Below are 14041 nucleotides of genomic sequence, written 5' to 3'. Positions count from 1 at the left end.
GCTTCCGCTTTCGGTCTACGAGGGTACGTGGACACACTCTCCCCTCTCGTAGCTATGCATCTCCTAGATAGATCTTGCGTGATTGTAGGATTTTTTTTTCAAATTACTGTGTTCCCCAACAGTGGAAACACGAAGCGGATGAGGGCAGCGACGCTAGGGTTTTTCCCAAGCAGCTCCTGAAGTGACACATGCAATAGGGTGGTTTTTTCCCCTCGCGTTGAATTTTTCACTTGAACATCTATGCATAATGTGACAATTAGGCACTGAAGGTATCACTGTTACCTAACATCAAAAGCTCCAAGACAAAATGCAGTAGAGTTGACATGCCCCATTGCAAATCTGAGTACCATGACCTTACCTCCATAAGGACAACTCTAACTGATCCCCTATCTGGCACTAAGGGAGGATAAATTCGGTAATCCTCCCTTACGCCGCACCTAGCCGATCCCCTAAAATGATTAGTGGAGGATATATTATCCTTCTTCGTTGCAAAAAAACCCCGATCTCCCTAAATATCCTCACTGCACGCTCGGCTGAGGAATAGTGGCGCCTCCTCTCCCGCCTCCTCTTTCCCGCTGCAGCCGCCTCCACGCCTCGCCGCCGCCACCGATGACCAAACCACCCACCAGAATGGATACCCTGGACCCCGCCGCCACCCCGCCAGCCACCGTCGCTGGCTTGTCGCCGCAGGAAACGACCCTCGTGCCGCCGCCCGCGCTGAAGAAGAGCATGGGGATAAAAAAGCCGACCGGGTTCAAGCTCTGGCTCCAACCGTGGCAAAGGCTGTCGGGGTGGAAAGCCCCTCTTTGGTGACGGTGCGCCGCCCTCCTGCTGCTCCCCCCGCATCCAAACGAGCAAGAAAACCAATGGCGGTGGCACCGTCCCTCGCCGAGGAGGCCACGAAGAGGAAGAAGAAAAGGCCACACCTTCCAACACTGCTCCGGCGCGTCTGATGGCGGCAGTCGGCAAGGTCACGACCACCAAGTGTTCGACGTAATGCCTACAAGGTAAAAACTTCAACATTTTTGCCGGTCGGTGATTGTTGGTAGCCGATGGTGATGTACTTTGCTTGTTTTGTTGTTGTAGTGCGGAGATGAACACGGCTGAATTTTTAGCATCTTTGGAGTCTGTAACATCCCGAGAATCATGCCACAGTAATATCCCCTCTAATCTTGCCAAGTCATCATGTTTCTCAAGCTTAAGTGCCACTTGCTCAAATTCAAACCCAAATTCAAATTTAAATTGAAAGTCAATTTTCTATTTCTTCAAACTGCCCAAGAAAAATGTTCGTTGGGTTGCAAATAATCACTAAGTACTTTTCATGTAGAAAACAATATTATTTGAAATATTAAATTACCCCTAACCTATTTAAATTTGTGCCCAAAACAGCCACTTTAATACATTTGCATTTAATAAAAAATCAAATGATTTCAAATATTACCACAACCATTTTATAACAGTGCAAAATGTTGCATGGTATTTATTGAGCCAAATCCTATATTTTACAAAAGTCATTTTGTACCAAAACAATTAGCAACTGAGAGAGTTAAAAAAACAGAAAAAAGAAATTAGAAAGGCCAGAGATGCACTGCACTGCTGGGCGTCAAGTCAAACAGGACCGACCTAGCCCACCACCGGCACCCTTCTACTCCCTCCGTTCTAAAATAGATGACTCAACTTTGTATTTCATCAGGGGCTCGGTGGCCGTCGTGCAGCTGCCCACGGCCATGGATGGCCACGCGGCGGCCATCCGCACCCCTGCCCCGCCTACAAGTCAACCCAACGTCCCTCCCGAACCCAAGCCCGCCTCCCCTCGCGCCCCCATCTTCTTCTCCCTCTGGATCCACCAGAAAGTATCCCAACCATTCTTTTTTTTTTAGGGTAGGCTAGAGGCTGTTTAAGCCTAGCTACTGGACTCGTCTTTGCCTGAATGTGAAAAAAAGAAATTTCAGGAGCGAACTCAAAAGAAGTCGAAGAATTTGAACACATGTTTTAGCTAGCTCTTCAGCAACCTATAGTAGGAACCAGCCCCCCGTTAGTGGCATATACAGTAGATTTCCCATAAGAAAGAATCAGCCACACGAGTTAAAATTTTTAGAATTGCTATAACTGAACCATGAGTTTGCATCTGAACTGGCAAGTGTCGCTGTGTATCCGTAACCGGGCGTTGTAAGTCATCAGTTCCCTTGCCACTGAGGACAAATCTGTACTGTTTTGCCATGTCAAAACCAGCCCTCTAATCAGAGGGCAATGGTATTTTCTACAAACCTGCAGTAGCTATAGTAATCGCTTTGCTGTTCTGTCTTGGCTTAGAAATATGTGGATGATCAGGTGCAAAACCATTTCGACACAATACTAGAAGTTGTGTCAGTATGCAGGGGAAACAACATACCCAAAATCATAGCAAGCAAACCAATCCCTGAGCCCCTCAACGGGCCTCGATTCCACCCAACATCAATCAAACAGGCTGAAGCCCCGCCCTTTTACCTCACCAATTCTCTCCTCCCCTCCCAGCAAGATCACCCGTCCTCACCGCCGTCCCCAGCCTCCCCCCTCCGGCAAGAGCCGAGCGACCACCTGATAAATCCTCCCGCCCCCGTTGAGAACCCAGTAACCGCTCTCCTCATCATCCCCTTCCCCCCTCCGCCCACCTCAGCAAGAAACCAAGAGCTTGCCGCCATCCTCCCCTCCCTGCCCCCCACCCATCCGCGCGAGATGGACGACGTGCAGCAGAAGGAGGCGCTGCTCCTCGCGGTGGGGGTCCTGACGGGAGGCGCCGCGGATTTCGCCATCGCGATGCCCAAGGAAGCCCTGCGCGCCGCAGCCAGGCACCTGGCCCAGCTTGCTCTGGACGTAGCAGCTTATGCAGATGCCTCTGACTTCGACACCTCCGACCTGCGCGCCGCCGCCAAGGCGCTGTTGCAGGCAGATGCGGGCAGCAGGTCAGAGGCCATCAGCGACCTGGTACGAGCGTGCCTCTGGTTGGACGGGCTAGTGGCCACGCGAGATGCGGCTGCCGCGGACGACCTCCGGCGAGGCGTCCTGGACGTGGCGCTGGCCGGGGGGACCCTGCTCCGTCTCCGCGTCCTCCCCGCGCGCGGGTTGGACTTCTTGCTCGCCGCCGCCGAGGGCGGCGCGGGGGGCGAGGCCCCCGAGGCTGATGCGGACGCCCGCGCAGCGCAGGCGGAGCTCGCGAGGGAGAGGGAGGCGGAGCTCCGGAGGAAGAGGGAGGCCGAGCTCAAGAGGGAGGCTCATGAGCCCACCACGGCGGCGACGACATGGTGGCGGCGGCTCGCGTGTCGGTTCTCCAGCGCGAGGGTGGCCAGTGAGGCCGCGAGGGCGACGGGATCCTGGTGGCGGCTCGCCAGTTGGTTCCTCAAGGAGACGAGCGGCGTCAACGAGGATGACCCCGAAGCTCCGCTGATAGCACGCAGCCAGCCTGACCCCAGCCCCGGCCCCAGCCCCAACTCCTCCCCCTCGGTGAGTTGTTCTGGAGTCTTGAATAGATCACTTCATGTTTACTGCTGTGTGCTATTCCTTTCTGCGAAATTACTAGTTTGTGCTTATCTGGGACTTCGAGCAAGAAACAAAGACCTCTGTATTCTAGTTGCAGGAAACGAGGCTGGAAGTCTAGGAACAATAAATCTATGGTCACAGGAATAAAATCTAGTTGCAAGTTTCTGAATTCACTCACAACACATGCTCAAGAAAGTTTGGGGGGAAACATGATCAGGAAGTTGTGGAACAACTGTAAAAATGGTCAAACAAAAAGTCTAGGAACAACAAACTGTATTCTAGAAACTTTGGCACTGTTACAAATTCCTGTGACTTGAAGTTTGAATTACTGTGAAGTTTAATTCAAATTACAATGAAGTTCACACTGAAACTAATGTTCAGAAAATAGACTGAAAAATTCAGGCTATGCACTGATACTAATTGGCATTCGAACTGTGGAAATCTTCTTAGATGCGACAGAAAAGATAGAAGAACCAAGCAACACAGTGTAGGCTCAAGAAACTAAGGGGGGAATGACGTTCATATAAATCAATTGGGAAATGATCAAACAAAAATTCGTGGAACAAAAGATAGAATTTCAGAAACTTTGGCACTATACAAGAGCTCAAATTACTGTGACTTGTCGATCAACTTACTGTGAGCTTCTCTTTGCAATTACTGTGACTATAATATCTACGGCATCCTGACTTGTTAATTACAAGCTAGATTACAATGTAATTCAGAAACATAGGCACTGCACGAATGCCCAAAATAAACAGTACAAAACTACATCGAAAGACTAGACTGGAAAAGACATCAAGAACTATGGTTGAAAAAAATACTGTAGTTATGTAAGACAATTACTACAAAAAGTCCTTGTAAAAAAATTCAGGCATGCATAGTCGACGCTTTACTGCATTCTGGCTTATTACATTTTACAAATGAAATTACTTTCGTGGGTAGTTCCTATTGTTCTAGAATCAAGTTGCATTTTAGTAGACAAAAAGAACACACTAAACTGCTTACGGTACTATCACTGAGTAGAAAACAGTAAGAGAAAAGATACACTCACAAGCAACATAGATTATGGAGGCGATCAACTAAAATTACAAAGGGAGGCCTACAGTAAATGGAAATGGAATACACTGGCAAGCAACATAAATTACAATGGCAGACAACTTAAAAAACAAAAAGGAAACACAACTAACATGAAAATAGCTCGCTAGAAACCTACTTTCTTTCTTGCTGCTGGAGGAGCAGGGTTATATGTTGCCTGCCTTTGTAAGTTGAGATGAGCATGCAACTCAGAATGACGAAGAATTCCTTAATGAAGAAATCACATTACCACATTCATCAAGAAAACAAAATACTAACAAGAAGATTACATAACTAAACCAGGCTAATTACAGTGAAAATCACTATAGATTACAATAGTAAACCCGCGGAAAATAACTATGTAATTACATTTAATGGTGCTAGATTGTTAGATGATCAGTTTCCGAGAAGAGAGTACTTACTACTACTACTACTTTGCTGTGTAGCAGTAGATGCTTTTCTTTTGAGGGTTACTCTGAAGTACTGGATAATCAGCTCGAATATTGCTGGGCGCGGACGAGCGCGCACGCTCCTGGTATCACGAATCGCTCAATATTTACGGGGATGTGGGCCGTACGTGCTAGAGTAGCTGTACGCAGTACTAGTACAGCCTATAAAATAGGGGTGTATATACCGAGGTCCTCACTGGACGGCCGTTTGGGTTGTGACGGCGCCGTTTACGAGCGGCAGCCACGTTTGATGGTAGGAAACGGTGTACGTGGGGTCCACGAAGAACAGTTATTATTTAGCTATCCCGCACAGGCTTGTTTACTCTACTCCCCCCAAATCGAGCGAGGAACTCTAGTTGCAGTTCATGGTGAACACCAACCAAGATGCAGATCCGGTGGCCCTGCCTTTAGACTTTAGTCCACTGCCCGGACTGCGCGGCCAGTTCGCCGGCGACTGCTTCTACAAGTGCCGCAATCATACATGTAGTTTGGGAAGTCGGCCTTGTTGCCTTTATCCTGAGAATCTCGTACGCCATCTGCATCCTTAGGTATGAAATCAAGCCCTGCAGGGAGCATGTCTGTTAGTAACTGCATGTTTGCGATCTCAACAGTAATGAAGAGGTTTGACAACTTACTGGGGTTGGCAGTGTTATCAGCTTCAGACCATCGAACTCTCTGATGTAGTGTAGTACATAGAAACCGCTCTCGGAACTGAATTTTTTTTTAGTAGGTACTAAATCATAGTTTTTTGCACACAGATAAATGTATACAAATTTGAGGTTCATAAGTTCTGTTTTGGCCAAACTTACATTGTGCAGTTTTGATGCCAGGCATTGTTATACTTGTAAGTCCATGGGGAAAGTAGCAAAATGCCAATCTGTATAATACTCATGAAGGCACTGAAAGAGGGCGTATAGAATGCACAGGCTTGTGTCTTTGTGTTTCTTCTATATTGTACTCCTTGGTGAGTATGCCAGCATGGGGTCCATCACATATAGAGTTTTTGCAGTTTTTGCAGTGATATAACCTTCAGAAGTCATGAGAGGGACAAGTGGACAACAAGTGTTGCTGCAGGCGTGGTTGATTTATGGACAGTCGTTTTTGACTGCTCTTGCTTTGCAGCTAGGAGCATGCCCATGAATTCAGAGTACAGAGAGGTGGAGCCATTGTTGAAAATCTGGAGCACAAGATGGGAGCATCTCTGAAGGTGTTCATGTGACAGAGTCTCTCCAGGTGGCTTGTGGTTGATGGCAAAATGCAGCACTGCATCACGAATCCTTGAGCACACTGCAGTGCTGATAAATTCTTTGGTAGCAATCCTGACGGCAGCAACTGAATGTGTGCTATCCTGACGCAGCGCTGGAAGCAGTTCCCACTGAATCGCCATATAAGAGGCAATGGAGTTCGTCTATACATGTTGCGAGAGAAAAGCAGTTAATCTAATCAGGAGTGGTAACAGTGCACATGCTTCCTTGTACTAACTAAACTGCATCCAAATTTTGAATTGAGAACATAATTGAAAATTCTTCTTGCCATGAAATGGAATGCGCCGCTTCTTGCCAACTTGAATAATTCTTGCATCTTAACAACCGTGGCCAAACGTTGTCCTTCACGTTGGCTTCTCCGAAATCTGTTCAATCAAAAAAGAACACCTGATCATACCGTGAAGAAAACTAAGTATCTCACATACACAATGAGTAGGAACAGCCAAAAGTACACAAGCACCATGCATGCACGTAGGTCAATCACAAACCCGGGCGAAAAGCTGAAATATGCTAGCGATTACATGAACGAGTTCTTTTATCTGTATCGAGCCGGTGGAACACTAATCAGATCTTGCACTTTCCAAAGCAGCTCTCGTCAGTCGGACTTATCCACTGTTGGATCGGCTTAGGACCAGGTTTTGTCCCTGTAATTAACTCTATGTCGGCTGCCGTCATAGATCTAACATGTTTATCAGGGAATATCATTGTTCTCTTAGCCAGATCTATACATCTAAGCAAGCTCCAATACATCTTGTCACAACCACCAGAGGCTCGTGTTGTCAAGAGTGTGGCTAAACCGCTCGGCTTGAGCAGAGGGTAGGAGAAGGTGGAGATGCTGGTCACCTGGCCGGTGTTCGAAGGCGCACCTGATGGATGAAATTGCAGCGGCGTCACCTCCTCACAAGCCAGAGGGTAGGAGAAGGTGGAGATGCCGGTCATCTTGGCTTGCTTGTTCAAGCTTTCGGAGCGGTGGTGTGGTTCTCCTGGGGTTGCAGATATCTTCTCCATCATATTGTACATCGTTATGTTGACGGAAAACATGCCCTGTACAAAAACCTGTACCGTATGCATCTATCTGTACCAACTGAACATGTCATAGGACGCCTGTTATCAGCCGACGGATGCCATGGGCCATGTTACACATTCATCACCGTACGTGCTTATTTACGTCTGCCTACCTACCGCGCTACAGTCTGTCCCCACCACGAACGACTTATTCCATTGGTCCACGTACCGGGATCAAACGCGCTCGTCCACGCTATCGCCGCTCTCGGTGCTTGGTTATCATGGGCGTGCCCTGCGCTTTATGTTGCCGGTTAAGGATCGAGCGAATCTACGCCCGTATTTCCGCCCACCTCGGGATGCTGGGTATGTATATTTTCCACTCCTCTTCTTGTCTCACTGCCACAAATGAAGACTGTTTGATTGGGAGTAATGGTTTTGTTACTGTTAAAACAGGTATTACTGTGAACGCCCTTTTCTTCTGTCATTGGATGCTGGCCGCCGTTGCCACGAAACTGATGAAGCTCTTTCTGGGTGGTGCCGTTGCCTACTTCCTGTTCTATTGGATACGGGTATGACTTCCTCCTTGTACTGCACATTTACAGGATTGGTAACTTATGCATGGACTTACAGAATTGGCAACTTGTGCATGGACTTCAACTGCAGTGTTGTGCGGTAGGAGAGGTCTGAGCAACCAGGAAACGGGGGAGGGATCCTGTATATGTCCAGTTTTGAAGATGGCGACAGAGAGTTGAATCTTCCAGCTTCTTTTACATGAATGCGTGATACACTGATACTTGCATATGTTCAGTTTTAAAGATGAACATGAATGTTTGATACCGAAACCGTGTGACGATGTAGTCAGCTAATCTCTAGTTTTCCATGCTTTTGGACTTATGGTCATGGAAACCTGCCTTGCCTTATTTTCTCTTCAAGGCAAGCTGGAACTGCTTATGTAAATTCATTCATTTTTCTCGCTTAGAAATTTCCAGATCCTATATCATTGTTATGGTTTCATCCGAGCCACCTCCGGAGCCGCACGGGCAACGGGGCGGAACTTCTTCAGTTTTGCTAAGTATTGCACATCTAAGTCGTATGGCATTGATCTTATGTTGAGATTCGTGTGGATATTTCCCCCCCCTCTTTATGCTTGATTTACTCACTTAGATGTGTAATAATTAGAGCACATCTAGATGTGCCCTAGACACACCCGAAGTTCTTTTCCCTTGTTTTCAACCTTTTCAGTTGAACATATTTTTTAGATCAACAGGGAGAGAGTTCAGTTGAACATACGTATAACGTGACAAGTAGGCACTGAAGGCATCACCATTACCTAACATGAAAGCCTCTAAGACTAAATGTCTAAATGCAGTAGAAAATGACACCCCCATTGCAAATCTGAAAACCATTGTCCATGGAAACTCTGCCTTGCCTTATTTTCTCTTCAAGGCAAGCTAGAATTGCTTATGTAAATTCATTCATTTTTTTCCTTCAAAATTCTAGAGTCTAATGACCCCTATCAATTAATTGCTTATGTAAATTCATTCATTTTTTTCCTTCAAAATTCTAGAGTCTAATGATCATTGTCCAACTCGCTTTCAACTCTCATTTTAACTGGAGTCTAATGACCTCTATCAATTAATTAAAAAGGAGAAGAATTGTGTAATGAATTAACCTAATCCTCGATCATGGAAACTTTCAACTTTCTTTTGAACTGGAGCCCATGACGGCAGGTTCCACGTGCCGCCCCCATTCCCGGCTCGCTCCAAATCCTGCAATACAAGGGGTGCTGGTGGCAGCAGGGCTTGTCGCGTGTCACTCGCCAGGCCTGCCACCATGGTAGTTTCGTCGATTGCATTTGAAGGTGGTCTTTTCTTTCATTACACACGCGCATGTGGTTTATAATGCAAAATAATCGACGCGGGCGCGGGGTGGAATTTTTTTTTTGCCCCTCGCTTTGAACTGCTTGACAGTTAGGCACCGAAGGCATCACTGTTACTTTACATCAAAGGCTCTAAAGACTAAATACAGTAGAGTTGATACCCCATTTCAAATCTGAAAACCATGACCGTTACTCCGTCAGATTAGCAGAATGATGACAAATATGACGGAATAGTGCACATCGTTTATGCAAAAGAAGATTCACTGCAAAATGACTGTATTGTTCCCATATAACGACATAACGTAAAGAAAACTCACACTGACTGCTGATATGCTCTAGGACGGAGTAGTTGTCTGCATATCTTCATGTGTTACCGCAAAAAAGAATAATGATAGCATGAGAGAAGCTACCAAAATAAATATCATTGTAAAGTTGTCCTGCAGTTCTTGATCATGGTACACAAATCGCATCACCAAGAGCCAAACCACCATTGCCAAGCTACATGCAGCTACACCGCCCTGGGAAATCATGGTAAGTCTGTCAGAATAACATAATATGGCACCACTCTGCCGCGCGGAGGATACAAAGGGAACAACGAGCTGAATAACCAATGAGTAAATTCAGGCGTGGAGTACTAGATACCTGAAACATCTAACTTCTTCGAGCAATAGAGCTACTACTAATAGATAAGAGGAGTGGATCATCAAGGAAAGAGATGTAAGTAGTACCCAGCACGTACCCTAATGAAGATTGCCCAGAATCTCTTATGGGCGGCGGTTGGTTGAGTCGGCGGCGGTCGTCGGCCTTCTTCCATCCGGCGGAAGAATTGTTCCTCCTCGATCGCTGGAGTTCCCGGCGTGCGCAACAACGGAGCAGAGCGAGATTGGTCGCGTGGACGGGACGATTTCATCAGAAGCAGGTGACGACCGGCTAAAAACGAGAATCCAGGCATGGATGGAGCCCGCCAGCGCGTGAGGTCAAGAGAGGAGATTTTCTTTTAGAGGGGTTCAAGAGAGGAGATGGATCGCCGTGAAACCTCAAGCGCGGCCAAGGCAGGCCGATCAGAAGTCTTTCTAGGCCGTGATCGGCTTTGACTTATGGCTTCTAATTTGATCTGGTTTTGGCCCGTGGGCAGTAACCACGTATGCCTGTGATCTATAATCCATTGCCTTTTTTGTTGTTGCGAAACAAGGATATTTATTTTTGGCCAGACCATTACCTTTGCACTTCCCTACGTAATTATTTGGTGGATTCTTAATTTTTCTTATCAAAAGCTATCAAACATTTAACTCGTAAGTCTAGATTTTTTTTCTTATATACCCCCCGTCCCCACCTTGTAAATCTCCTAACCTTATCTTTTTACTACAGATTATATCTGATACATGGAAATGTGGCAACTTGTTTTCCTTTTTTTTCACCTCTGATAATTGTATGATTTTTTTTAAAAAAAGTCCAAATGTGCGAACACTAGACACATGAAGATTATTTTAATTGCATGAACATTTCTCAATACTATGTTTAAAAAAAACTGTGAATACTTTTCAAAGGCATAAACACTTCTGAAAGTTTCACAATTTTACCTATCTGCCCAAGCAATTACCACAGGATGGCATAGATCCGCGGCCTAGGGTCCCTCCACGCCACCACCTCTGCCCCCCCACCCCCACTACAAGAAATATGTCAACTTATGACCACCACTATTGGTCACTGAAAGGTCACAAATTTCCATTTATGACCTTTTTGTGACCAAAAACAGAAGGTCAAAAGCTGGCCGTCGTAAACTGACTATAGCAACCTTTCTTCTGGAATGGTCAAAGACTTTTACGACCAAAATATTCCTACTGTGGCGTTTTGGTCACTAGCAACCTTCCCAGGCCACGTAGGCATCCAGCGTGGCAAGCTGATGTGGCACAAGATTCAGCCCGGTCCAATTCAGTTTTCTACATGGGCCTAGCCCATTAATTCAGCCTTTCTATATTTTTTCTGTCGTTTTTTGGTCGACTTTATGGGCCTAGCCCAACATTGCAGCTTTTTTTATTATTGGGCCTTGGCCTTTTCGTTCATGTATTTTTGATCATGTATTTTTCTGGGCCATTTCTTTGCTGGGCCTCTCATGTTCTGAATTTATTTTTTTCAAAAGATGGGCCCACTAGTGAGATGGGACCCAGTTGTCAGGTTCTAATAAGTGGGTCCCTTGTCACTGTTATATTCTTTAGATCTCAATTTTCCAATACATAAATAACAATATTTAAATTAGAACAGAGAGAAAACAAAATGCTTCAAACAGAGCACCGGAAAAATATAGTTCACATCATGAATACAATCAAAAAGAGCCAAACTTGGCACATTATTACAATCAAACATGGTTCACATCAATTTTACAATAAAAAATGTTCACATCAGGTAACACAGCTATCACAGTATAGCTAGCTCCAATGCTTCTCCGAATTTGTTCATCCTGGACCTCACGACAAAACATGAATGAAGGGCATCTGCAAGTTATCAAGCAAAATGGTTAGAACAAGCAAAATGCGATATTTTTATCATTTAAGCATAAAAGGACAGGGTCAACAACATTTCGATGTTTGAAAAATGAACCAGGATTTCAATGTTTGAACAGCAAAAGATAATATGTGGTTTAAATCAACCCCTAAGAAGATACACATTGACACATTCATTTGGCAACATCTATAGAAATTGAACCTCGTAAACATGCAATGTGGAATTTGTATCTCAAAGAACTATACAGATTTATCAGGTTTAATTACCATAGAGAAGCCAAATGCTAGCAAGTGAGGATTAGTACACAAGACCTGATTCAGCAAAGTAAACAAGAAGGCCGCTACAATACAAAAATAAGCTCATCACAGAGAATAAAATGAGTGGAACTACAGTACATCCTCTAAATTGTCATGTTCACAAGATTAAAAGGAAGCTCAGCATAAGCATATGAGTTTTGTTTGGCACCACCACATCAAAAGACACTTAAAAGTATGCAAATTGGACTAGCTACTAGAAGCACAAGATCAGGTCACAAACTTAAGCTGTTATACAAGAGGATGAACAATCATGTACTTATTTCCTACAGAGTAGGAAGTTGGGCATGTTATTAGTGAAACGTGGGGCATAAAGCAGAAATAGACACCATGATTGTTCTACACATAATACCGATCATCAGCACACAATATGGAGGAGGGTTTTTTCCTACTTCAATCCAATATCTGAGATGAAGAGGGAGCAGGCATGCGGATGGGACCTAGACGACAGGGGCCGGCATGAGCCAGAGCAGCACCCGGGCCTCCTCGTGCATCCTCGGCCGGTCAATGGGGTGCTGCTTGGTGCACAGCAGGGCCAGCTGGAACACCTTCTGGACCAGCCCCATGTCCGTGCACGTCACCGACACCTCCGAGTCCACCGCCTCCATCACCGCGTTGTCATCTGCTCTCGACATTATCTACACACACATAGAGACAGGGTGGTCAAATGACCATACCATGACAGTATATAGAAACCATTGCAACACATCATGCATGTTGAAAGATCGTAACATGGTTGACAAAAAACAACTTCAATCACTCTTATTAGTGACTTGCACAATGCAATGAAAAGGTAGATGTAATAAGATCTGAGACTTGGGAGTTTAGTGTGAATGACTTACCAACTGGTGCAAATTGCAATCGTTGTCGACGGTCTTCATCCCTTTGAGCAACTCCAGAAGGACGATACCGGAGCTGTACACATCGGATCGATGTAGCCAATTGTTCCAACATCCAAGCACATAAGTGGACGCATGGGACTTGGCAGCTGGGACGCTTGGCAGTGGCTGCAAATGAGACGCACGCTCGCACCTGCTGCATCCAAATCCAAATTGGACAAGAACAAAAAAAATTAGGAATGGTTGCAAACTCATTCATTCTCTAGGATTCAATTTCGGGACTACTTTATGCATCCGAGAAGAGTAAATATTAGGCTCTATGCAGTCGCATAACAGAGGATACTTCAATATTACATATTCTAGATAAAACTAAACTAGAGCCTCATATCCTACTACACGACTAAAGCTCAATTACACCATCACGTGCAATTGCAAGGCTAGTACAACACTGGAGAAATGATAAATTCCAACAATTTGAGCACTGGTGGAGAAACTGAAACTGCAGAACCATCCATTATTCTTATATACACAACTCAAACACAAATTCGTGGCGAGGTAGCCACATATTCATAGGCGACTCGAGCAATTCAATGAAGAATTCCATACGGGGAGCCGGAGAGGAGAGGCGCTTGGGTCGGTACCTTGGGTAAGAGAACATGCCGAGGATGTAGCCCTTGGGCCTGGAGGCGTCCGGGGTGCTCCTCCCAGAGCGCCTGCCACCTCGGCTCAATCTCGTCGTACGGGTACGCCCGCCTCGCCCACACCTTACCCACGTCGGCGCCGGCGCAGCAACGGCAGGAGCGAGTGCGGCGCGGTGAGAGGAGCGCACGGCGCTGGTGGGCCGCGGCGACCACGGGGGGCGCGCGCGGAGCTGGAGTGGTGGGTGCGGCGTGAGAGCCATCGGGGGTTGGGGACGCGCGCACCGGATCTGAACTGATGGAAGGAAGGAGCGGAGCGGAGCAAGCGTGAGAGGATGCGGTGCCGGCCATGGAGTGCAGAGAGGAGGAGGGCGGTGCGACCGAGCGCGAGGATGGATCTGGGGATCGAGGGGAGACGGAGAGGGAGAGGGTGGGTCAGCGGTGGGGGTGGAGCGGGGGTTGCCATGGCGTCGATCTAGGGTTTCGGCATGGAGAGAAGGAGAGGGTGGAGCGGAAGGCGGAGGTCGCCGGTGGGGCTGGGGCTGGGTTTGGGGGAGTGG

General features: G+C 46.4%; 1 protein-coding gene across 1 annotated transcript; it reads left to right on the top strand.

Moving 5' to 3' along the window:
• Positions 1 to 2495: 2495 nt before the first annotated feature.
• Positions 2496 to 6676, top strand: LOC119321932. Its single transcript, XM_037595440.1, has 2 exons — positions 2496 to 3480; positions 6049 to 6676. Exons 1-2 carry the CDS (start codon positions 2716 to 2718, stop codon positions 6058 to 6060), a joined length of 777 nt encoding a protein of 258 aa, XP_037451337.1. The 5' UTR covers positions 2496 to 2715; the 3' UTR covers positions 6061 to 6676.
• Positions 6677 to 14041: the final 7365 nt, after the last annotated feature.

Source organism: Triticum dicoccoides, chromosome 6B (assembly GCF_002162155.2).
Source record: "Triticum dicoccoides isolate Atlit2015 ecotype Zavitan chromosome 6B, WEW_v2.0, whole genome shotgun sequence".
NCBI lineage: Eukaryota > Viridiplantae > Streptophyta > Magnoliopsida > Poales > Poaceae > Triticum > Triticum dicoccoides.
The sequence above is the reverse complement of the archived record's forward strand: the minus strand, read 5'-3'. Positions and strand labels throughout refer to the sequence as shown.